Source organism: Hemiscyllium ocellatum, chromosome 5, assembly GCF_020745735.1.
Source record: "Hemiscyllium ocellatum isolate sHemOce1 chromosome 5, sHemOce1.pat.X.cur, whole genome shotgun sequence".
NCBI classification, from domain to species: domain Eukaryota; kingdom Metazoa; phylum Chordata; class Chondrichthyes; order Orectolobiformes; family Hemiscylliidae; genus Hemiscyllium; species Hemiscyllium ocellatum.
In genome coordinates this window covers 140,814,595-140,840,147 of record NC_083405.1, presented here as the reverse complement: position 1 = coordinate 140,840,147, position 25,553 = coordinate 140,814,595, and the positions used below count along the sequence as shown (strand labels likewise).

Below are 25,553 nucleotides of genomic sequence, written 5' to 3'. Positions count from 1 at the left end.
AAACTCAACGTTTTGGGCCAGAGCCTTTCATCAGGAAAACTTTTTTTTCCCTGGAATATTAACTGGGTCTCTGGGTTAACAGGCCAGCAAAAACACCACTTGGCCATCACCTGCCCTTGGTATGAAGAGAAACTGAGGGGGTTGGGCCTGTACTCACGAGTTTAGAAATGGGACCTGTGACTTTATGCAACAAACAAGATCCTTAGGAGATGTGGAAGGACAATTTTTCTGAGGGGAGTGAGCCTGAGGAATCCTTTACCACAAAAGGCTGTCGAGGCTGGGTCAGGAAGTACATTCAAGGCTGAGATGGACAGATTTTGAATTAGTTGCTGAATCGAGGGTGATCAGGAAATGCAGGCAAGTGGAGGTGAGGATTCTCCAATCTCATTGAATAGCAGAGTAGGTTTGATGGGCTGAATGGCCTATGAAAGAATAGAAGGAACTGCTGATCTGGAGGGATCTGTAAGAGACGGTGAACACAAAGACACTGTTGGACCAAGTCTGGGCTGTTTGTTCCTGTACTTTCTGTCTAAGTTGTTGTTGTCATAAGAGCAGTTGGGAAACACTCTATTGACTGTGAAACACTTTCATCTTTGGCTGTTTTTGTTAAAGATGATCAATGAAGTCTTTCTTTCAAAGAAAGTGTGTCATGTATGAAGGTCCAGCATGTTAGAGTTTGTCCAGAGAGACACCAGATAACCCAGAGAGGCAATGAAAAACAGCATGGCCATTCTGAAAATGAAAAGTAAACTTTAATGAACCCTGGAGCACAAAATATATGTCTTTGGTTGTACAAATTCACTAGTTCCAGTCTGAGATGAGCCGAGAGGAAGCAGCAAGCTGTTCCTGTTCCATGTAGTGACTGTGGCTCTCTGCTGCGTCCAGGGATCACCAATGATTCCCACACACAAATCTTTCCAGTTTCATAATGACGATGTAAAGCCAGTGGAGAACCTGCATCAAGCTGGGCCTGATCGCTCAGAACCCCATCCAGGTCAACTGCCGCACATCAGCCCCAAGATGATTTATACCAAATCTACCCCATTAGCAGCACATTCTAAACTTGTGTGGGTCTGGGACAAGGTTCTGGGCACAGTCAGAACTATAACTTGTATCCTATTGCTGGGAAGCTGACAGGGAGGTGGGAGATGTATTAACCAAACCCATGTACAATTATCTATCACTCCTCCATGAGAAAGGGAAGGGTGGTGAGGGTGTGCACGTGTGTGTGTGTGAGTGTGAGTGTGAGTGTGTGTGTGTAGTGTGTGCGCGTAGTGTGTGCGCGTGTAGTGTGTGCGTGCATGCGTGTGTGCTTCAGCAAGCCCCCTCTTCCTCACGCCTGGTCACTGAGAGTGAATGGAAACAGACAGAGGAACCTGGATCACCCATTGCGGCTCCCACTTTGTGAACAGCCCACAACACCCACCCCTCTGCATGACCAACCTCCCAATTCTCTCAGCCTGGTTTGGAGCAAGTCACGACACCATGTCCCCCCCAGTGATACTCCGTGCCCTCGGCTGGTTAGTCTCTGCCTGATTCCAGCAGAACCACGCTGGCTACACTGTAGTATCGCCCCGTTTCCCTGGACCCTGACATGCTTTAGTGTTAAATGTGATCTCTTGCCAACAGCCACACCCCCCGACTGGTGCAGGCTGTGATGGGAGTCTGTCCATTGCAGCTCCTTCCCCCAGTCGTGCTGAAAGGGTGGGCCAAGAGGCAAGTCCTTGATTGAGTCAAACCGCTGATTATGTGCTCCATCAGCCACGGTCTCCTTGGCTGGTAAGACCCTCCTCTCTCCTTCTCCCGGGGACTTTGTGGCTTCATTACCAAGGCTCATGCAGCCGGAACCCCCACCCATCTGCTAACCTCCCTGCCCTGCCCTCCCACCCTCTCCCCTGCCCAAGCCCACAGGAGGGGGCCAGCAGGCACTATCCCCTTTCCATACAATGCTTTACTGACTCTGGTTTATGAACTACACCCCAAGACACACGATCTGCCACCACTATGAAGCGCTAGGATCGAACTGCAGTCCCCACACACACCCCGACACTGCACCCGTCAGGCGGGAGGAGATCTGCAGCTCAGTGTCAAACTACAAGAGGTGGCTTTGGGCCTTGTACCTCGAATCTCTTCCCTACCCTCCCACCCCACCTCCTCATTAAAAACCGTATAAAATCCTACAGGATTAGTCTCTGCCAGAAATTAAAATCCAATTCACCTAAAAACAGAAAAGAACACAGAGTCTGTAAGATATGAAGTGTGAGCGAGGGCACTTGGTGCTGGGAGGGTGAAGTGTCCTTTTGCCAGGGTTGATCTCACGTTGGCACAATGCTCTCAGCACTTTGCTGTAATGAATGTTTGTGGCTGTAGATGGTGGCACTGCCCAGTGTGTCCAGCGCTGGTAACCGGCAGTTATCCCCCATCTCCTCGCTGTCCTCACCAGGCCGGGCGACTGAGGGGGAGAGAGAGCAGAGACAGAAAGAGAAAACTCATTAGAAGGGTGAAACGAGGAGGGGGGGAGCTGGCCAGGCCAGGCCAGGCCAGCACGTGGAGCACCAGGGCCCCTGTGATAGGGAGCAAGGCACCAGTGACCAAGACTGGGCCCTCAGAGGTTAATGCTTACAAATTATTGGCTCAAAATCACAGGCACGATTAAAAACAATGCACAGATAGATAAACAACTCCAATGGTTATGGGAATACTTTGTTAAGCATGTACACACAGCAAGATTATACAAAGTGAGTCTGTCAGACCCGGGGCAGCATTTCAGAGCGACGAATCAGGAGGAGGGGATACGCAGGTCCCACAGGGAACTCGTGTTAATTGAGCAGGGCCAGTACACTTTGTTAAAAACAGTTCACACCAGACCAATAACATTTTAACAAATATTTTACAAGGTATCACATATAAGAGTGGAAAAGTGGTGCTGGAAAAGCGCAGATCAGGCAGCAGCCAAGAAGCAGGAGAGTCGGTGGTTTGGACATAATTCCCTCATCAGGAATGTCCGAAACGCTGACTCTCCTGCCTCTCGGATGCTGCCTGACCGGCTGCGCTTTTCCAGCAACACACTCTCTCAACTCTGACTCTCCAGTATCTGCAGTCCTCACTTGCTCCAAGGTATCACAGATAAAGCTGGGTAATAAAACCCAGCTTCATGGAAAAGAAAGGTGGGGGATCAACTGGGGAAAACAAAACTGATATAATGACAGAACACAATGAGCTAACTTTCAGACTGGAGGCTGACGGACTATGGGAGACCCAGCAGTCAGCACTGGGACTAGTGATCCTTTTGCAATATATAAATGGTTTGGGTGTTGGAATACAAAGTGCTCTTTAAAAAATGGTCAATGATACCCAACTCAGAGCCGTGCCCTCAGTGAGAACAGGACAGGATGAGACAAATGGACAGTAACAGAACTTGGGCAGGCTGGGCCAGAGAGTGGCAGATGGAGTTTAATACAGAGAGGGTGAGGGGATGTATTTTACCAGAGGGGATGGGGGGATGGGGATGGGAACTGGGGGGGGGGGGGGTGGAATATAGACAAAATGATACGATTCTGAAGGGTTTGCAGGGACAGAGGGAGCTGGGTGTTCACATCCATCAAGTTTGGGTGGTGGTGGACACATTGAGAGGGTGGTTAGGAAAGCACATGGGGCTCTGGTCTTCAAACATAGAGAGAGCAGGGAAGAGACTGTAAACATTGATCAGACCCTGCTATAACCCCCCCACCCCTCAGGAAGGAGGTGGGGGGTCTCTGAGAGGGTGCCGAGAGATTTACCAGAATGGTCCCAGGGATGAGGGATTTCAGTTCCCGGGTCAGGTCGGAGAGATTGTGATTATTCTGGTTGGAGCAGGGGGACAGCAAGAGGAGCTTAGATTGAGGTACAAATAATGACAGGCATCAGAGAGGTGAACAAAGACAATTATGCTGCTGTACAAGGACTGAGGGACAGAGAGTTAAGGATTTGGATAAGAAGGATAGCGAAGGCGGTGTTTGGTATGCTTTCCTTTATTGGTCAGAGTATTGAGTACAGGAGTTGGGAGGTCATGTTGCAGCTGTACAGGACATTGGTTAGGCCACTGTTGGAATATTGCATGTAATTCTGGTCTCCTTCCTATCAGAAAGATGTTGTGAAACTTGAAAGGGTTCAGAAAAGATTTACAAGGATGTTGCCAGGGTTGGAGGATTTGAGCTATAGGGAGAGGCTGAACAGGCTGGAGCTGTTTTCCCTGGAGCGTTGGAGGCTGAGGGGTGACCTTATAGAGGTTTACAAAATAATGAGGGGCATGGATAAGGTAAATAGACAAAGTCTTTTCCCTGGGGTCAGGGAGTCTAGAACTAGAGGGACATAGGTTTAGGGTGAGAGGGGAAAGATATAAAAGAGACCTAAGAGGCAACTTTTCCACACAGAGGGTGGTACGTGTATGGAATGAGCTGCCAGAGGAAGTGGTGGAGGCTGGTACAATTGCAACATTTAAGAGGCATTTGGATGGGTATATGAATAGGAAGGGTTTGGAGGGATATGGGCCGGGTGCTGGCAGGTGGGACTAGATTGGGTTGGGATATCTGGTCAGCATGGCCTAAAGGGTCTGTTTCCGTGTTGTACATTTCTATGACTCTAAATACAGGGCAATATGAGGAGATGGGTTCTTTAAAATGCAGTGAGCTGTAATGATCTGATACTCACCGTTCTCCTGGCATGGAAGTACATGGGGAAGTACAAGAGGATGAACGGTTTCAGAAGGAAATTGGACAGGAATATGAGGGAAATGAACTTGCAGGCATACGGGGAGAGTGCGGGGATGGGGGTGAGACTGACTGACCGGACTGCTCCTACAGGAATGTTTCTCTGTGCATTGTGGTGTCATTATGTGTGAGGACATGATACTAAGTTGGCTGAGGAAGCTCTGAGTGCTGTTTTGTGTAGGGGATACACCACGTGGATAAGAACTGTTACCATGAGCAAGGTGGTGCTATTATCCTGTTCTGGGAACTAGCTTCATATCTGGGACACTCTGGCACTGGGGTTGATACAGAGTGAGACCTGTGTGAGTAATGTTCCAATTATAGGATGTGCAGATGAGGTTAGTATCTCCACTAGTGGAGAACATTAAATCTCACCCAACAATTACGATGATGTTGACAGAAGCTTTTCATGTTGACAGGAATTATTGCAAATTGTCATTTGGTTAATGTAGAACTAGAATTTTGATTAAAAAAAAAGCATTTTATCTTGAATCACCAGGACCATGAGCAAGCATTACCAAACCAAAGGGAAGCCATGATGGATGATGAGTAAGGTGACTGCTGATTGGTTAGCAAGTGAACTTGGTTTGGAAGGAGTACTGCCACTTTGACTGCGTTAGTAACTGACGACTGACAGTTAACTGCTACGCAGTGTTTAAATTTTAAACCAGGTAGGCTGGCTGTGATTGGTTAACAGGTGGAGCCAGTTGCTTCAGTCAGCTGCTGCTTTGCAGGAATGGATCCCTCTTCTCGTGCAGTGGCAGTGTCTCTACCTTTGGACTGAGAGGCCTGGGTTCAGGTCCCTTCTGCTCCACAGGTTCATATGTTTGTATGATATAGGAGCAGAATTAGGCCATGCAGCCCATTGCGTCTGCTCTGCCATTTGATCATGGCTGAGAGACTCCTCGTCCCCACTTGCCTGCCTTCTCCCCATAACCCTGTAACAAACTCTGTCTTACTCCCCCTTAAATGTACTCACTGTCCCAGTATCCCCCGCACTTTGGGATAGCGAGTCCCACAGATTCACAACCCTTTGGGAGAAGTAGCTTCTCCTCAACTCTGTTTTAAATTTACTCTCCCTGATCCAAAGACTATGACCTCTGATCCCAGAATGCCCCACTAGAGGAAGCATCTGCTCCATGTCTATTTTATCCACACCTTTTATCTTATTGAATACCTTATTTGATCTCCCCACACTCTTCTAAATTCCAGAGAGTATAGGCCTGAACTGTTCAATCTCTCTTCATGTGGTAAACTCCTCACCTCTGGGACTAACCTGGTGACCCTCCTCTGAACTGCCTCCAATGTCACTCCATCTTTCCTCAAATAAGGGACCAATACTGTGCACAGTACTCCAGGTGCGGTCTCACCAATGCCTTGTACAGTTGCAACAATACCTCTGTACCTTTATATTCTATTCCTTTAGCTATAAAAGCCAACATTCCACTTGCTTCCTTTATTACCTGCTGTACCTGCACACCTGTTTTCTGTATCTCATGAAACACATACAACTCTATGAACAGATATGTAATAACGTCGGAACAGCTTGATTGGAAAATAGCTTGCTTTGCAGGAACTACACGAATGACGATTGTCACTAATGGGATGCTGCTGTTAAATCTAAAAAATATTCTGCCCATTAACACAAGAGGCATAATGGGGTATATTAATTTCAGTGTCAGTGTGATGCCAGGGTTTATAGGCCCAAGACTGGCCAATCATATCAGGCTGTCCTGTTTAGAATAAATTACTGACCATTCCCAATCGTCCAGCCCACAAAGCCAAAACACAACTGATTCTGCAACTGCACAACATTGCTCAGAAACTCCTCAGTGTGTGGAGAACAGATTTCCAATTGTCTGCTGGGCTGGTTGTGAATTCTCAGTGACAGACTTGCTGTTATCCATCAATTCATTACTCAGGACAACGCCCTGGCTACAGCCAGTGTGTCCGATTTTAAGAAAACTTGGCAGTTAACCGACAGGTGCATCCTCCCTGGCAACACCTGAACACCCACCAGTCTGCTTGCCAGCCAATCAGCACACTTCCCTCACGCAGAATAAATACTGCCTTCCCTTGTGTTTGTACTCCCTGGCAACTGCCCTGCCGAGTGTAAGGCAAAAAGCTTCCAGAAAGTGGGTTTTTTTTCCAGCAATAATAAATGATCGTTCTCTATTTGGGGTAAACAAGGGGACACTGAAATCTGAAAAAAAAGTGCTGGAAAAGCTCAGCAGATCTGGCAGCATTTGTGAACAGAAATCAGAGTTCCAGGATGATGGGGGGGGCGCACTCACCTCCACACAACAGGAAAGGAAAGCTCTCCTTCAGAAAGTGGCTGAAATTTGGGAGATAATTGAAATTCAAACAATGGTGATGATAGTTAGACTTTGGGTCCTGTAAACTCTGAACCGAGGACATGCAGGCAGGATCAGGCTGCTCTCGGATGTAAGCTCTGACGTAAACTTTGTTCTTCAGTGAGTACTGAAAACAGACCTGGCAGTTATTGTAGGTCACCTTCTGTACCAACACGGACACTGCCAATCCCTTCACTCGTGTGAAGACAGAATGCTGGAGATCACAGCAGGGCAGACACTGCATCCATGGAGAGAGAGAGAGCAAGCTAACATTTCAAGTCTATGTGACTCTTCATTAGGAGCGGACGTGAAGTGTGGAGGGGACAGCATTTATGTTACAGTGATGGAAGGGGCACTGGGGCTGCGTGGGGAGGAGGATGTTGATGGTTCAGACTAAGTGATCGGAATGGGAGGATGGCAGAACAATGATGTGTCTAACTGCCAGGCAGGGAGAGAAAACATGGTGACAGAGAATGTAAGAGGTGAGGCTAAAAGGGAAGGAACTGGAGTGGGTTCACAATCTGAACTCAACATTAGAACATAGAACAGTACAGCACAGTACAGGCCCTTCGGCCCTCGATGTTAAAGTAACCAGCTAAGGGAAGGTCAGGGTCATGTTTGTGCACAGATCAGAGGTGCTCTGTAATGCGGTCACCCTGTCTGCGTTTGGTTTCTCTGATGTAGAGTTGGCCACATTGGCGATAGTGAATACAATCCACAATCTGGAGGTGGTCCAGGGGAAATACTGCTTCATCCGGAAAGGCTGCTTTGGCCGTTGGATGGTGAGCAGGGAGGAGGGGAAGGGACAGGAGTTGTACCTTCTGCAGTTACATGGGAAGGTGCCATGGCCATTGAGAAATGGACTAGGGTGTCCCAGAGGGAAGGGACCCGGTGACATGCAGAGGTGAGCACATGCTGAAGACAGTATATCCAGGTCAAAGTGCACATGGGTCATGACCCCATTCCAATCCTGACTCAGGCTCTGTGCACACACAAGAACTACCCTACCCCTAATCCACAGCTCGGCAAAGCAGCGACTCCCCTGAAGTAAAACATCAAAGTGTAAGGAGAAGATGTGGACAGTCAGGATATCAGCCACACTGACCGACAGTCACCAGCCGTGCTCATGAGGAGGGCCCGGGGGCAGAGGACACAGGGAGGATGGTCCATGACTGTCCCAGCCAGCAGGGGGCAGTCACGGGTCTGGGGACATGGGGGAGGGGCGGGGGTGTATGTGTGTGTGGGGTGGGAGGTGGGCCTGTACAGGGGTGTGTGAGAGGTGGGTGGTGCGTGGGGGGGGGGGGGGGGGGAAAGAGAGGACTGGGGGCGGGGGGGGGGACTGGGGCGAGTTTGGGGGGGGGAGGACTGGGGCGCGGGGGGGGGAGTGGGGCGCGGTGGGGGGGAGGAGTGGGGCGCGGTGGGGGGGAGGAGTGGGGCGCGGTGGGGGGGAGGAGTGGGGCGCGGTGGGGGGGAGGAGTGGGGCGCGGTGGGGGGGAGGAGTGGGGCGCGGTGGGGGGGAGGAGTGGGGCGCGGTGGGGGGGAGGAGTGGGGCGCGGGGGGGGGGAGGAGTGGGGCGCGGTGGGGGGGAGGAGTGGGGCGTGGTGGGGGGGAGGAGTGGGGCGTGGTGGGGGGGAGGAGTGGGGCGTGGTGGGGGGGAGGAGTGGGGCGTGGTGGGGGGGAGGAGTGGGGCGTGGTGGGGGGGGGGGAGAGAGTGGGGCGCGGTGGGGAGGGTGGGGATTGGAGCGTGTGGGTCGGGAGGTTGTGGGTGGGGAGGTTTGAGGGTCAGTGACCCTCTCGGGTTTGCGTGGTGCTGGGAGGGTTGGGCTGTCCCTGGTGCTGCACTGAACACACACTGCATCCCTCCCCTCCATCCCTCATCCCGTTGCCGTGGGAACCATATTGAGTTCATAGGCTTCTTCTCCAGAGACGTGTCATTCCATCTCCAGCAATATTCGTGAGAGGAGGATAACCAATCCGGGGGGAGGATGGGAGTTGGGTCTCACCTGAAGTGCTGCCATCATCCACGTACATGAGGTCATCCATGAAGTCTGGGGACTGAACACAAGACACACACGACATGAGCAGCTGGAGCGGGCTCCTACCCTCACTTATTAACACAAACACCCCCCCCCACCCCCAGCACCACACACATACACCCCAAATAGATAGAGAGGAAGGGAGCAGGCTTGGGGGTTGGAAAAGGAGGGGGGAAAAGGGAAGAGAGAGAAGGGAAGGGGGGAGGAGAAGGAGAGTGGAGAAGCAGTGTTGGGGGGGGGGGGGGGGGGGGGAGGGAGTCAGAGAGAGACCGTCTGTCAGAAATACAGACTGGTCCCAGCATGCCTTCACCGTGTCACAGACAGAGTGTGGTATGGGCAGCTCAGCGACAGAGCTGTCCCGAGTGGACAGAGGCTCAGACTTAAGACAATTCAAACCTGTCCTTGAATTCACTATGACCATAAGATGTAAGAACAAACATAAGCCAGTGAGATGACAGCTGATCTCTACAGGATACAATGGCCTGGAGATATTATTGTGAGACTATTAGAAACTTAGCTAATGTTCTGAAGACACAGATCTGAAGCTCCTCCTGCCAGATGGCCAAGTTCAACAAAGAATTTGCAATTCAGGGTCTTAATGATGACCACAACACCATTATCAAACTTCACCAGGATTCACTCATGTCTGTTATTGCCCTCTGGGCAATTAGGGATGGACTGACCTGGCCAGGGATACCTTCACCTGTAGATGAATGATTTTAAACAGTGGTGTTTGTACAGGACTGGGTGTGGGGACCCTGCTGTGTGTTTTATAAAGTCACAATTTGGTCTTGAATGTGGGAGGCACAACTGGGAACTGTACAGGTGACACAAAAGCTGGCCGTGTCATGGAGAGTGAAGAGGGTAGCTGTCAGCTCCAAATTAGTACAGATGGAGGTGGAATGGACAGGAAAGTGGCAGATGGAGTTCATCTCTGGTCAGTGTGAGATAATACATTTAGGGAGGTCACACAGTAACGGGAAATACACGGTAAACGGGAATATACTGAGAAGGGGGAGATGGAGCGAGAGATCTTAGTGTGCAAATACCCAGGTCCCTGGAGGTAGCAGTACAGATAGATCCAGTTGTAAAGACGATATTTGGAATGCTCCCTTCATTGGCAGAGGGAGGGAATACAAATGGAGGGAGACAATGATGAAACTGTGTCAGACACTGGGGAGGCCACAATGGGACTATTGTGAGCAGCTCGGTCACCACATTACAGGAGGGATGGAATCGCTCTGGAGACTAGGACGTTTCCAGGGCTGGAGGATTGTAGCTACGAGGAGAGATTGGAGAGGGTGGGATTGTTTTCCTTGGAACAGAGAAGGTTGAGAGGGGTGATATGATTGAGGTTCCCAGCATTGTGAGGGATAGAGATAGAATAGACAGGAGGGACCTGTTTTGATATGATTGAGGTTCCCAGCATTGTGAGGGATAGAGATAGAGTAGACAGGAGGGACCTGTTTCCTTTGGCAGAATTCAAAACCCAGGGGTTATAGATTCAAGCAAAGTGACAGAAGGATTCAAGGGGAGGTGAGGAAAAATGTTTTTACACAGAGGGTGGTGGGTGCCTGGAATTCGTTGCCTGAGTTTGTGGTAGAGCCAGAGACCTTAAACTTTTAAAAATGCACCTAAGATCTGCACGTTAAGGACTATGGACCGTGTGCAGGATGGTGAGATTGGAAGGAGTATTTGGGTGTCTTTGGGCCAGCATGGACAAGATCGGCTAAATGGCCTCCTTCTATAGTTTTATGGACCAATAAGGTCACCTCTCGTTCTTGTAAACTCCAGTGAGTACTCAGCCTCTCCCCTGAAGACGATGCCTCCAAATCTCGTGTTAACCCAGTGAATCCTCTCTGGGATGCCTCCAATGTCACTTTACCTTTCCTTACACAAGGGGGACCAAAACTGCTCACAGTATTCCAGGGAAAAACGGATATTGCTGGATAAACTCAGCAGGTCTCAGGCAGCATCTGTAGAGAGAAATCAGAGTTACCGTTTCGGGTCCAGTGACCCTTCAGAAGGATTGAGATGTGGTCGAACTGGTGCCTCTTACAATTTTAGCAAAACATCCCTCTGGATGTTGCAGGTTCCAGGGTTTAGACCTTTCATTCAGAACAGGCAAGAGGATAAAAGAGGGGGAGGTGTGGCCTTGTTAGTCAAGGATTGTATAACAGTGGCTGACAGAACATTTGATGAGGACTCATCTACTGAGGTAGTGTGGGCTGAGGTTAGAGACAGGAGAGGAGAGGTCACACTGCTTCGAGTTTTTTTATAGGCCTCCGCAGAGTTCCAGGGAGGTGGAAGAGAGGATTAGCAAAATTATTCTGGGTAGGAGTGAAAGGAACGGGGTGGTCATTATGGGGGACTTTAACTTCCCCAACATTGACTGGAAATGCTATAACTCTACTAAGTCGGATGGATCAGGTTTTGTCCAATGTGTGCAGGAAGGTTTCCTGACACAGTATGTCGAAGGGCCGACAAGAGGGAAGGCCACACTGGATCTGGTACTTGGTAATGAACCAGGCCAGGTGTTTGATTTAGTGACAGGTGAGCACTTTGGAGAGAGTGACCATAATTTATGGGTGGCACTGTGGCACAGTGGTTAGCACTGCTGCCTCACAGCACCAGAGACCCGGGTTCAATTCCCGCCTCAGGCAACTGTCTGTGTGGAGTTTGCACGTTCTCCCCGTGGGTTGTGCTTTGGCAGGTCGGTGTGGACTTGTAGGGCCGAAGGGCCTGTTTCCACACTGTAAGTAATCTAATCTAATAATTCAGTTACATTTTATTTAGTGATAGAAAGGGATACGTACATGCCACAGGGCAAGAGTTAGAGATGGGGCAAGGGCAATTAGGTATTGCATGTCCTTGATAGGTATGTCCCTGTCAGGCAGGGAGGAAGTGATAAGGTAAGGGAACTGTGGTTTACAACAGAAATTGCATCTCTTGTTAATCAGAAGGAGGAGGCTTATGTGTTGATGAGGCAAGATGGTTCAGATGAGGCGATGGAGAGTTACAGATCAGCGAGGAAGGATTTAAAGAGAGAGTTAAGAAGAACAAAGAGAGGACACGAGCAGTCTTTAGCAAATAGAATAAAGGAGAACCCTAAAGTTTTCTATAGGTATATGAGGGAAAAAAGGATGATTAGGGTAGGAATAGGGCCAGTCAAAGACAGAAGTGGGAAGTTGAGCGTGGACTCTGTGGAGATCGGAGAGACGCTAAATGAACATTTCTCATCGGTTTTCACTCAGGAAAAGGAGAATATTGTGGAGGAGAAGAATGAGGTACCAGACATTAGACTAGAAAGGATCAAGGTTAGTTACAAACTGGCGTTATCAATTCTAGGAGTGAAAGTAGACAAGTCCCCTGGGCCGGATGGGATTTATCCGAGGATACTCTGGGAAGCGAGGAAGGAGATAGCAGAGTCTTTGGCTTTGATATTTGTCTACAGGTTTAGTACCTGAGGACTGGAGGATTGCAAATGTTGTGCCCTTGTTCAAGAAGGGCAGCAGAGATGACCCAGGTAATGACAGACCAGTGAGCCTTACTTCTGTTGTAGGAAAGGTTTTGGAAAGGATTATAAGAGATAAGTTTTTTAATCATCTTTGAGGATGTGACTAGAAAAGTTGATGAGGGTCGAGTGGTTGATATGGTGTATATGGACATCAGCAAGGCGTTTGATAAGGTTCCCGATGGTAGGCTCATTCAGAAGGTCAGGAGGAATGGGATTCAGGGGAACATAGCTGTCTGGATACAGAATTGACTGGTCAACAGAAGACAGCGAGTGGGAGCATAAGGAAATTGTGGAATGTGTTGCCAGCAGCAGTTGTGGAGGCAGGGTCATTGGGGACATTTAAGAGACTCCTGGACATGCATATGGTCACAGAAATGTGAGGGTGCATACATGAGGATCAGTGGTCGGCACAACATCGTGGGCTGAAGGGCCTGTTCTGTGCTGTACTGTTCTATGTTCTAAGCAACAATTTGATTTCAGGTAGTCAACATGGTTTTGTCAAGGGCAGGTCATGTCTCACATTGAGTTTTTTGAGAAGGTGACCAAGCATGTAGATGAGCGTAGGGCTGTTGACGTGGTATACATGGACTTCAGTAAAGCCTTTGATAAGGTTCCACATGGTAAGCTGATGGGAAAAATGCAGAGGCATGGAATTGAGGGGGATTTAGCAGTTTGGATTAGAAACTGGCTTTCTGAAAGGAGGCAGCGAGTGGTGGTTGATGGAAAATATTCAGCCTGGAGTCCGGTTACTAGTGGTGTGCCACAAGGGTCTGTTTTATAAATGATTTAGATGCAGGCATAGGTGGATGGGTTAGTAAATTTGCAGACGACACTAAAGTCGGTGGAGTAGTGGTCAGTGTGGAAGAATGTTACAGGTTGCAGGGGGACTTGGATAAACTGCAGAATTGGGCTGAGAGGTGGCAAATGGAGTTCAATGCAGCTAAATGTGAGGTGATGCACTTTGGGAAGAATAACAGGAAGGCAGAGTACTGGGTCAATGGAAAGATTCTTGGTAGTGTGGATGTGCAGAGGGATCTTGGAGTCCATGTACATAGATCCCTGAAAGTTGCCACCCAGGTAGATAGTGCTGTTAAGGCGGCATACAGTGTGTTAGGTTTCATTGGTAGAGGGATTGAGTTCCGGAGCTACAATATCATGCTGCAACTATACAAAACGCAGGTGCGGCCACACTTGGAATATTGTGTACAGTTCTGCTCCCCATATTTCGGGAAGGATGTGGAAGCATTGGAAAAGGTGCAGAGGAGATTTACCAGGATGTTGCCTGGTCTGGAGGGAAGGTCTTATGAGGAAAGGCTGAGAGACTTGGGTCTGTTCTCATTGGAAAGAAGAAGGTTAAGAGGGGATTTGATAGAGACATACAAGATGGTCAGAGGATTAGATAGGGTAGACAGTGAGAGTCTTTTTCCTAGGATGATGGTGTCAGCGTGTACGAGGGGGCATAACTACAAATGGAGGGGTGATAGATTTAAGACAGATGTCAGAGGCAGGTTCTTTACTCAGAGAGTGGTAAGGGCGTGGAATGCCCTACCTGCTAATGTAGGTAACCCAGCCACATTAGGGAGAGTTGAACAATCCTTAGATAAGCACATGGATGATGATGGGATAGTGTAGGGGGACGGGCTGAGAATAGTTCACAGGTCGGCGCAACATCGAGGGCCGAAGGGCCTGTTCTGCGCTGTATTGTTTTATGTTCTGATTCTGTTTCACTCTTGTTCCCTGGGCAAACCTTAGAATCGGACCTTTAGCCCACTGAGTCTGGATGAGGAGGAGGATAAGGATAACAACGGAGCTTTTGGGAACAAGTGATGATGGTTGTGTGTGACAGCACTGCTTCATAGTTTGGGGTGAGGGGGGACGGGATGCACAATGGGAACAGAGGCAATGATTGATTTCAAAAGGAAACTGGATAGTAACTCAATGTGGGGAGAAACAGCAATGGCGCGGGGATGTTGGGCTCTCTCTACAGTGGGCTTGCATGTATCTGATGGACTGAATGGTCTTCTATTGCAGCATAAATACCTTCAATTCTTTGAGAAAGAGGGGACCAAGAATAGACTGTGGTGGGAAAGCACAGGGAACGGTGTTGGAAGCAGGAAAAGAAACGGTTTCCAGCCCCTTTCTGATTCGGGATCAGTAAGAATTGAACCAGACAAGTCCCAGTTCTCAGTTAGTATCCAGACAGAGAAGCATCCCAGCTTGATCCTTGGAGCACCTAGAAATGCTGCATTCCAATCCCAGCTCATCGTACCTGGGCCACAGGATCCCAAAGGAACAGAACACCAACAAGCACATGCCAATCCATCTCACAAAAGACAACAAGAGATCCCTCCACAAAGCAGCCGTGAACAGCAGCAACCCCCTGACCCCACGCCCCCCGCCCTGCCCCCATGAAGCAGCATGCTCTGGTCATGTCACACAGCACACTGGGCAATGCAACAACTGAAGAGACAGTGGGTCCGAAGCACAAAGGCACTGATGGGTCCCACAGCATGCAGCCAGTACCTGGATATCGTAAACTGGTTTAGAAGATGGGATAGCTGCAAACTGTCGGTAATCAAACTTCTTTTCTGACCAGGACTGTAAGGTACAGTAAAGAGGAGTGAGAACATGATGGAGAAATATCTAAATAAATGCAAAATACTGCAGATGCAGAAATATCCCACATTGCTCCGTAGGTGCTAGATACGTGAAGGATGCAATAACATAGACAGCTATGTCTACAGCCAGACAGAGGCATCCACTTACACACATGCACTCCCACACCACCCTCCCCCCTCACAATAGGGGAGAAAGCCTCTTCCCAAAACATGATACATTGAACGTGGAACAGTACAGCAAAGTACAAACCCTTCAGCCCACCATGTTATGCCAAGCATTTAACTTAATCTAAGAGCACCCCTCAATTTACTGCTGACCAGCAGTTGCTGAAATGTCCCTAATGTCTGACTCCACAGTCACCGCTGGCAGTACATTCCACACACCCACCACACTCTCTGTGTAAAGGACCTACCTCTGACATCTCCTCTATACCTTCCTCCAATCACCTTCAAATTATAATCCCTCATGACAGCCATTTCTGCCCTGGGGAAAAGTCTCTGGCTATCTACTCTATCTCTGCCTCTCATTACCTTGTCCACCTCTACCTAGTCACCTCTCTTCCTCCTCCTCTCCACTGTGAAAAGCCCGAGCTGACTCAACCTCTCTTCATAAGACAAGCCCTCCAGTCCAGGCAGCATCCTGATAAATCTCCTCTGCACCCTTTCTAAAGCAGCTACATCCTTCCTCTAATGAGGCGACCAGAACTGGACACAATATTCCAAGTGTGATCTAACCAGGGTTTTTAGAGCTGCAACAAAACCTCACGACTCAAACTCAATCCCCCATTAATGAAAGTCAAAACGCCACATGCCTTCTTAACAACCCTATCCACTTAAACGTGAGGGATCTATTTATGTGGATCTCAAGATCCCAATGTTCTTCCACATTGCCAGGAATCCTGTCTTTAACTCCTGCATTCAGCATTCAAATTCGACCTTCCAAAATGAATCATATTGCATTTATCCAGGTTGAACTCCATCTGTCACTTCTCAGCCCAGCTCTGTATCCTGTCAGTGTCTTGTTGTAGCCTGCCACAGCCCTCAACACTATCTACAACACCACCGACCTTCATGTCATCGGCAAACTCACTAACCCACCCTTTCACTTCTTCATCCAAGTCATTTATAAAAATCACAAAGAGCAGAGGCCCAAGAACAGATCCCTGTAGGACACCACTGGTCACCGAGCTCCAGGCAGAATACTTTCCATCCACGACTACTCGCTGTCTTCTTTCGGCCAGCCAATTCTGTATCCAGACAGCCCAACTTCCCTGTATCCCATACCTCCTAACTTTCTGAATGAGCCTACTGTGGGGAACCTTATCAAATGCCTCACTGAAATCCATACACACCAAATTCACTGTGCGACCTTTGTCAAGTTATCTAGTCACATCCTCAAAGAATTCAATAAGGCTTGTGAGGCATAATCTGCCCTTCACAAAGCCATGCTGACTATTTCTAATCAAACTATGTTTTTTCCAAATAGTCATAAATCCTATCTCTCAGAATCCCTTTCTTGAACAGAGAAACAACATTCATCTCCCTCTAATTATCTGATATTACTCCTATGGAGAGTGAGGATGCAAAGATCATCACTAGATGCGCAGCAATCTCATTCCTCGTTTCCTGTAGTACCCTTGGATATATCTGGTCCGGCCCTGGGGACTTATCTACGTTGATGTGTCCCAGAATTTCGAGCACAACCACTTCCTCATTATCAATCTGTTCAAACCTATTAACCTGATCCATGGTGTTCTCACTATCAACAAGGTCCCTCTCCCTAGTGAAGACTGAAGCAAAAAACTCAATTAGAACCTCTCCTACCTCTTCAGACTCCAGGCACAAGTTCCCTCCACTATCCCTGATCACCTCTACCCTCTCACTGACCATCGTCTCATTCCTCACGTATGTGTAGAACACCTTTGGGATACATCTGTCAGTTATCAGGACAGAACATCAGGTAAATGGGAGAGATACACGCTGGCGGGGTGTGTGTGAGAGAGAGAAGGTGGGAAAGAGAGAGAGAAAGAGAGAGAAAGAGAGAAAGAGAGAGAGAGAGAGAGAGAGAGAGAGAGAGAGAGAGAGAGAGAGAGAGAAAGAGATAGAAAGAGAGAGAGAGATGTGGAAGGACCCCACCCCCCCCCAACCCCCGTACCCCTGCCCAAGTGAGAGGTGCAATGAGAGATAGGGGGCTCCAAGGGGTGGAATTGGGGGGAGGGTCTTGGGGAGGGTAAAGCAGTGAGGGCAGGTGGAGGGACAGAGGGCCACACTGCAGGACACCCCAATGCTGCAGGAGAAGACAGTCAGTCATTTTATCATCAACATTTTACTGAACCCTCTGGGTGTACTCACCAGCCTCCCAGGTGATGTGACGCTGCGAGGGCTGTGATCTGGAATACAAACAGTTCAAGAGTCAGTGGGGAACAGTTTACTGACTGGGAGCATGGTGTGTGGGCACTGTGGAACATCCACACTACGGGGCTGGGAATAGCACAGGCATCAGAGCTGACTCCCTCACTGTTTGTGATATTCAGAAATAACATAGGGGAGGATCAGGAGGGAATGATAGGTACGTTTGTGAACGATACAATGATTGGCCAGGTGGTTGACAGTGAGGAGGAAGGGGTTAGGTTACAGGAGGACAGAAATGGGTCGGTCCGATGAACAGATCAATGTCAGATGAGTTTAAACCTGATAAATGTGAGGGGATGCACTTCAGAAGAAGGAATAAGACAAGAGAGTACTCAGTGAATGGCAGGACACAAGGAGGAACCAAGAGATCTCGGGGTGTTTGTGCACAGATCCCTGAAGGCAGCAGGACAGGTTAATAGGGCAGTTTGGAAGGAATACAGGACACTTCCCTTTATCAGTCCAAGCGTGGATTATAAGAGCAGGGAGGGTTATGTTGGAGCTGTACAGAACTTTGGTTAGATCACAGCTGGAGGACAATGTGCAGTTCTGGTCTCGTCACTACAGGAGGGAGGGGGAAAGGGGTGTTGGAAGTGAGTGGGGGAGGTATGGGGAGGGGGAGAGAGCGAGGCGGGGAGGGGGAGAGAGCGAGGCGGGGAGGGGGAGAGAGCGAGGCGGGGAGGGGGAGAGAGCGAGGCGGGGAGGGGGAGAGAGCGAGGCGGGGAGGGGGAGAGAGAGCGAGGCGGGGAGGGGGAGAGCGCGAGGCGGGGAGGGGGAGAGCGCGAGGCGGGGAGGGGGAGAGAGCGAGGCGGGGAGGGGGAGAGAGCGAGGCGGGGAGGGGGAGAGCGCGAGGCGGGGAGGGGGAGAGCGCGAGGCGGGGAGGGGGAGAGCGCGAGGCGGGGAGGGGGAGAGCGCGAGGCGGGGAGGGGGAGAGCGCGAGGCGGGGAGGGGGAGAGCGCGAGGCGGGGAGGGGGAGAGCGCGAGGCGGGGAGGGGGAGAGCGCGAGGCGGGGAGGGGGAGAGCGCGAGGCGGGGAGGGGGAGAGAGCGAGGCGGGGAGGGGGAGAGCGCGAGGCGGGGAGGGGGAGAGCGCGAGGCGGGGAGGGGGAGAGAGCGAGGCGGGGAGGGGGAGAGCGCGAGGCGGGGAGGGGGAGAGAGCGAGGCGGGGAGGGGGAGAGCGCGAGGCGGGGAGGGGGAGAGCGCGAGGCGGGGAGGGGGAGAGCGCGAGGCGGGGAGGGGGAGAGCGCGAGGCGGGGAGGGGGAGAGCGCGAGGCGGGGAGGGGGAGAGCGCGAGGCGGGGAGGGGGAGAGAGCGAGGCGGGGAGGGGGAGAGCGCGAGGCGGGGAGGGGGAGAGAGCGGGTTGGGGAGGGGGGAGGGAGAGGGGTGGGGAGGGAGCAAGGTGGGGAGGGGGAGTGAGCGGGTTGGGGAGGGGGAGGGACCAGGGAGTGAGCGGGGCCGGGGAGGGGGAGAGCGCGGGGTGGGGGAGGGGAGTGAGCGGGGTGGGGGTGGGGTGAGCGGGGTGGGGGTGGGGGGTGAGCGGGGTGGGGGGGGGGGGGTGAGCGGGGTGGGGGTGGGGGTGAGCGGTGAGCGGAGTAGGGATGGGGGGGTGAGCGGAGTGGGGGTGGGGAGTGAGCTGAGTGGGGAGTGAGCAGGGTGGGGGTGAGCGGTGAGCGGGGTGGGGGTGGGGAGTGAGCGGGGTGGGGGTGGGGAGTGAGTGAGCGGGGTGGGGGTGGGGAGTGAGCGGGGTGGGGGTGGGGAGTGAGCGGGGTGGGGGTGGGGAGGTGAGCGGGGTGGGGGTGGGGAGTGAGCGGGGTGGGGGTGGGGAGGTGAGCGGGGTGGGGGTGGGCAGTGAGCGGGGTGGGGGTGGGGGTGAGCGGGGGGGTGGGGGTGGGGGTGAGCGGGGTGGGCGGGGTGGGGGTGGGGGGTGAGCGGGGTGGGGGTGGGGGTGAGCGGGGTGGGGGTGGGGGTGAGCGGGGTGGGGGTGAGCGGGGTTGGGATGGGGAGGGGGTCTGTACGTACCATCCAGCGGGGTGGGGGGGGGGGGGTGGCAGCGGGAGAGGGGGACTCGGAGAGTTGGTCGAGTGGGCTGCGTTTCTTCGGCTCCTTTGATTTGGCGATGACCATCTGTGCTCTGAGTGCATCCTGCTCGAGGGACTTCATCCTGTGGGAGAGAAGGGGACAGCATTAATACCACCACAGGCAGCGAGGGGTAGGGGGTCGCAGAAATACCCCCGACTGTGCCCTGAGGGAGGGGTGGGTGTGTGTGTGTGTGTGTGTGTGGGGGGGGGGGGGGGGGGGGGTGTGGGGTGTGGGCATGAGTGTGTGAGCGAGAGTGTGTGCGCGCCACACACAGGAGTGTACTCCAATCTCCCCAGCACCATGGGCTACACACCCACTGTGTTCCATCCTGAATGGGATAATACTGACCTTCCCCATGACCTGTCAAGGCAGAGTCTCTGAACCCAGGCCAATTCAAGTCAAAATGCAGGAGATCCCTGCTTTCCCACTGACTACTAACCAGCTCATCTATATCCTGCTCTTACCTCAGGTTAGCTGCCTCACCATTAACCACACCACCACACTGACTGATCTACAAACTGACTGATCAACTCAGCTGCTCCCGCTGCCCCAGTGGGGGAAAGGCACAGCCGAGGAGCGGGAGAGTCAATCTTTCAAGCATGAGCTCTTCCTGATGAAGAGCTTTTGAATCCTATCCCTAGCATCTGCAGTCCTCACTGTCTCTTGCTTTCATTTCCATGAGGAAAGAGGCAGACCTGATTAGGGAGCTGAAGGTGAAGGAGCCTCTCGGCAGCAGTGACCATGAAATGATAGATTTCCCCCTGCAGTTCGAGAGGGAGAAGCAGGAATCAGATGTAACAGTATTACCACTGAGGCTAACTTACACAGGCCTGAGGCAGGAGCTGGCCAGAGTGGCTTGGGAGGGGGCGGGGGAGGGGGTGAGCAGGGAAGATGGTGGAACAGCAAGGGCAGGAGTTTCTGGGGATAATTCGGGAGGGACAGCAGAAATACATCCCAAGGAAGAAGGAAGGTCCTTACGGGAGGCTGAGGTAACGATGGCTGATACAGGAAGTCAACTACAGCAAGAAAGCAAAAGAAAAGGATACGGTGTAGTTAAGGTAAGTCGGGGACTGGGAAGCCTTTAAAAACGAGAAGGTAAAATCACCTTATTGGGATTGTATTATAGACCCCCCAATAGTCAGAGGGAAATTGAGAAACAAACTTGTAAGGAGATCTCAGCTATCTGTAAGAATAACAGGGTGGTTATGGTAGGGGATTTTAACTTTCCAAACATCGACTGGGACTGCCATAATGTTAAGGGTTTAGATGGAGAGGAATTTGTTAAGTGTGTACAAGACAATTTTCTGATTCAATATGTGGATGTACCTACTAGAGAAGGTGCAAAACTTGACCTACTCTTGGGAAATAAGGCAGGGCAGGTGACTGAGGTGTCAGTGGGGGAGCACTATGGGGCCAGTGACTGCTGGAAGCTGAGGTAGTAATGGGGAAGAGAGAAATGGCTGAGGAACTGAGCCAATACGTTGCATCAGTTTTCACTGAGGTGGAAGGCCCCAGCAACACACCAGAACTTCAAGAGAATCAGAGGGGCAGAGGCCATCACTAAGGAGAAGGGAGCTGGGGAAGCTGGAAGGTCTGAGGGATGATAACCCAGAGTTCTGAAGGAAATACCTGAGGAGATTGGAGAGACATTGGTGTGATCTTTCAGGAACCACTGGAGTCAGGGATGGTCCCGAGGACTGGAAAAGGGCTAATGCAACAGCCCTGTGTAAGGAGGGAGGGAGGGAGGCAGGAGACAGGTTAGCCTGAGCTTGGTCATTGGGAAGATTTTAAAGTCCATTATTAAGGATGAGATTGTGGAGTATTTGGAAATGTAACAGAATGCTAAGAGGCATTTACAATTTTGAGGGGTTTTGACAGAACAGTTCAGGAGAAATTATTTCCTTTTGTCGATGAGCTGATAACCAGCGATCACAGATTTAAAATAATGCACTAAAACCATGGTAAAGAACAGTTGGTAATACCTGGAAAGTACCTGCTGAAATGATGCCTGAAGAGAGCTTTCAAAAGGCAATTAAACATGATAGTGACAAGATCCTGGGTTTTGGGACAAACTTGGGCAATTCTTCTGGAGTCAGCAGAGTATGATAGGCTACAGGGTCTTCAGTTGTGTTTTACTAACGTGAATAAGGTACAGTAATCAGCACAGACTGGATCAAGTCAAATGATCTCCGATGAGGTAATGGAGTGTGTCAATGAAGGTACGGTAACAGACACATACTTATTTCATAAAGTACCAGAAAACAGATGTATTTATAATATAGAAACACTTGGTTTGAAAGGGACTGTGACAACTTGTTTGGTTTGATGCATTAATAACATGCAGGAATCACTAGCTCGGCCAGCAGCATGTATACTGTCCATTTTGGAAGCAGTCAGTGGTGTGATATGTCTGCACTGCATTGCTGTGGGACTGGGAATGATCTCATTGTTAATGAATGGGAGGCAGGGCACAGAGCGAAGCAGATCCTTCCTTTTGACTCAGGGTATATGCAACTGCACCCCCCCCCCCCCCCCCCCCCCCCCCCACCCAAAGAGGCCACTACTGGGATTTATGCTTCCTATGTCTGTACCAGGCCTTTAGCTCAGATTAAAACATCAAGATAAAAGCAAATTCCTGTGGATGTTGGAATCTGAAACCAAAAGAGAAAATGCTGGAAAATCTCGGCAGGTCTGGCAGCGTCTGTAAGGAGAGAAAACAGCTGATGTTTCCAGTCTAACTGACAAAGCTTTGACAAAGGGTCAGTTAGACTCGAAACGTCAGCTCTTTTCTCTCCTCACAGATGCTGCCAGACCTGCTGAGTTTCTCGAGCAATTTGTGCTTTAATTCTTCATATACCATGTGAGGAACAAGAGGATGGTTAGAGTGAGGGTGGGGCTGATCAGGGACAGTGGGGGGAACTTCTGCCTGGAGTTGGAGGAGGTAGGGGAGGCCCTTAATGGATACTTTGCTTCAGTATTCACCACTGAGAGGGACCCTGACGTTTCTGAGGACAGCGTGAAACAGGCTGATAGGCTCAAGACAGGCTGATGTTAAGGAGGAGGATGTGCTGGACATTTTGAAAAGCATAAGGATAGAAAGATTCCCTTTGACCAGATGAGATATACCAGAGGTTATTACAGAAAGCGCCGGAAGAGAACGCTGTAGCTCTGGTGAAGATCTTTGCGTCCTCACTGTCCACAGGAGTAGTGCCAGATGATTGGAGGGTGGCAAATATTATTCCCCTGTTCAAGAAAGGGAATAGGGATAATCCTGGGAATTATAGACTAGTCAGACTTATGTCTGTGGTGGAGAAAGTATTGGAGAGGATTCTGAGACAGGATTTATGATTACTTGGAGAACCATTGTTTGATTAGAGATAGTCAGCATGGCTCTGTGAAGGGCAGGTCATGCCTCACAAACCTTACTGAGGATGTGACAAAACACACTGATGAGGGTAGAGCAGTGGATATGGTGTACGTGGATTTTAGCAAGGTGTTTGATAAGGTTCCCCATGGTAGGCTCATTCACAAAGTAAGGAGGCTTGGGATACAGGGAAACCCGGCTGTCTGGATACAGAATTGGCTGGCCCATAGAAGACAGAGGGTGGTGGGAGATGGAAAGTATTCTGCCTGGAGCTCGGTGACCAGTGGTGTTCCTCAGGGATCAGTTCTGGGACCTCTGCTCTTTGTGATTCTATAAATGACTTGGATGAGGAAGTGGAAGGGTGGGTTAGTACGTTTGTAACATGAAGGTTGGGGGAGTGGTGGATAGTGTGGAGGGCTGTTGTAGGCTGTAACGGGACATTGACAGGATACAGAGCTGGGCTGAGAAGGGGCAGATGGAGTTCAACCTGGAAAGGGTGAAGTGATTCACTTTGGAAGGTGGAATTTGAATACAGATTCCAGGGTTAAAGGCAGGATTCTTGGCAGTGTGGAGGACCAGAGGGACCTTGGGGACCATGTCCATAGATCCCTCAAAGTTACCATCCAAGTTGATAGGATTGGTAAGAAGGTGGATGGTGTGTTGGCATTTATTATCAGGGGGACTGAGTTTAAGAGCTGCGAGGTTATGCTGCAGCTCTACAGAGCCCTGGTTAGACCACACTTGGAATATTGGGTTCAGTTCTGGTCGCCTCATTATAGGAAGGATGTGGAAGCTTTAGAGAGGGTGCAGAGGAGATTTACCAGGATGCTGCCTGGACTGGAGGGTGTGTCTGATGGAGAAAGGCTGAGGGAGCCAGGGCTTTTCTCATTGGAGTGAAGAAGGATGAGAGGGGCCTTGAGAGAGATGTACAAGATGATGAGAGGTTTACTTCATTAATTGGATTTAAATTTCCCAATTGACCTGATGGCATCTGAACGCATGTCTTAGATAATTCGCCCAGACCACTGGATTACTAGGTGGACTAATATCAGCACACCAATGAGAGCTGGATTTAGAACCTGCCAGTTAATCTGCTCCATGGTCTCACCAATCCCTTTAACGTCTGAACATCATTCCAGATCTCCACAGCCCTTCGATTTCGGTCTCTTACCCATTCCTGCTGTCCATCATTCCAATATTGTCAGCTCCCACGGGTCTGTCACTCGCTAAGCCTGGCTTTCCTCCTAACTCTGTGAGTAAGTGTTGGATGTGTTCTCCTGATGGTTTCTCTCAGTTTTCCTTGGGAGGTGCACTAAGGCACGAGCCGAGGTTAGAAGCTGCTCTCACAGTGAGGACCTGCAGGTGACTGGTTGGGGGTTGGGGGGTGGGTTTCAGAATGTGACTGGAAGTTCAGCATGCAGCATGCAGCTTCACACCTGATGGCAGTGGACAGGGGCTCTTGCCTGACCAGTGGAAGTGGTTTCAGACGGGAGCCCTGACCGAGGCTCAGTCCGTCAGCTGCCCGCTGCAGGGACCGGTAAAGACGGTGAGCCCGCTCCTGCTCGTACTGCCGGAGATCATCCTCCAGGGCTTGGTGCCTGAGCCAGAAGGACAGAGGGACAGAGGGACAAAGGGAAAACCCCAAGAGGTACATGGAAGGAAAGAGAAAAGGAAAGAGTTAACAAGATTGAAGTGAGGAGTGATGACGACAATCAGACAGCTCAGTGCTTCACACCAGACCGAGGAAAACAACTGCTTTCAGAGTCCCTCCCAACTATTCCACAATATTCCAATGATGAATCCCTGCCATGATACACCAGATTAGAACAGCAGCAATCACACACACACACTCTCCCTGGGGTACGGGCACACACAGACTCCCCTTGGGGCACCGACTCTCTCTCTCACACATACACTGACTCTCCCTGGGATACAGGCTCTCTCTCTCACACACACACACACACACACACACTCTGATTCTCCCTGGGGTACGGGCTCACACACACACACACACACACACACACACACACACACACAGACTCTCCCTGGAGTATGGGCTCTCCCTCTCTCTCTCACACACTCACTCACTCTCTGGGGTATGGGCTCTCTCTCACACACAGTCTCTCCCTGGGGTAGGGTCACACACACACCAAGGGGAAGTGTCCTCAGATACTGAGACAGTTGTCTGAATCTGAAAGACATTGTAGAACGGCTCAGTTGAAAGCTTGTGAAGTATGTAGAGCCATATAGCTGATCCTTAGCCCAATTATTCCCCTTTCTACATCATGCCCGAACGGCAAGCACCACAAGAGGGCACTTCCAGGTGTCAGGAACGAGGATGATGAGGAGCCCATACCCTGTGTTAATAAATGCGGCCAAACGCCAGCCTTGGGGGAGCGAGGTGTAGGCCCCTTGCTGAGAGTTGGAGAG

At 50.7% G+C, this 25,553-nt stretch overlaps 1 protein-coding gene across 1 annotated transcript in view; it reads right to left on the bottom strand.

The window, feature by feature from the left end:
• Positions 1-2,221: 2,221 nt before the first annotated feature.
• Positions 2,222-25,553, bottom strand: part of scrib (scribble planar cell polarity protein) — a 185,157-nt gene continuing 161,825 nt past the window's right edge. Inside the window, exons 37-42 of the mRNA XM_060825755.1 lie at positions 24,560-24,721; positions 19,696-19,841; positions 17,626-17,663; positions 15,179-15,253; positions 9,106-9,157; positions 2,222-2,452 (exon numbers count right to left, since the gene is read on the bottom strand). Coding sequence (XP_060681738.1) covers positions 2,316-2,452; positions 9,106-9,157; positions 15,179-15,253; positions 17,626-17,663; positions 19,696-19,841; positions 24,560-24,721 — 610 coding nt within the window. The 3' untranslated portion in view covers positions 2,222-2,315. The remainder of the gene's footprint in view (positions 2,453-9,105; positions 9,158-15,178; positions 15,254-17,625; positions 17,664-19,695; positions 19,842-24,559; positions 24,722-25,553) is intronic.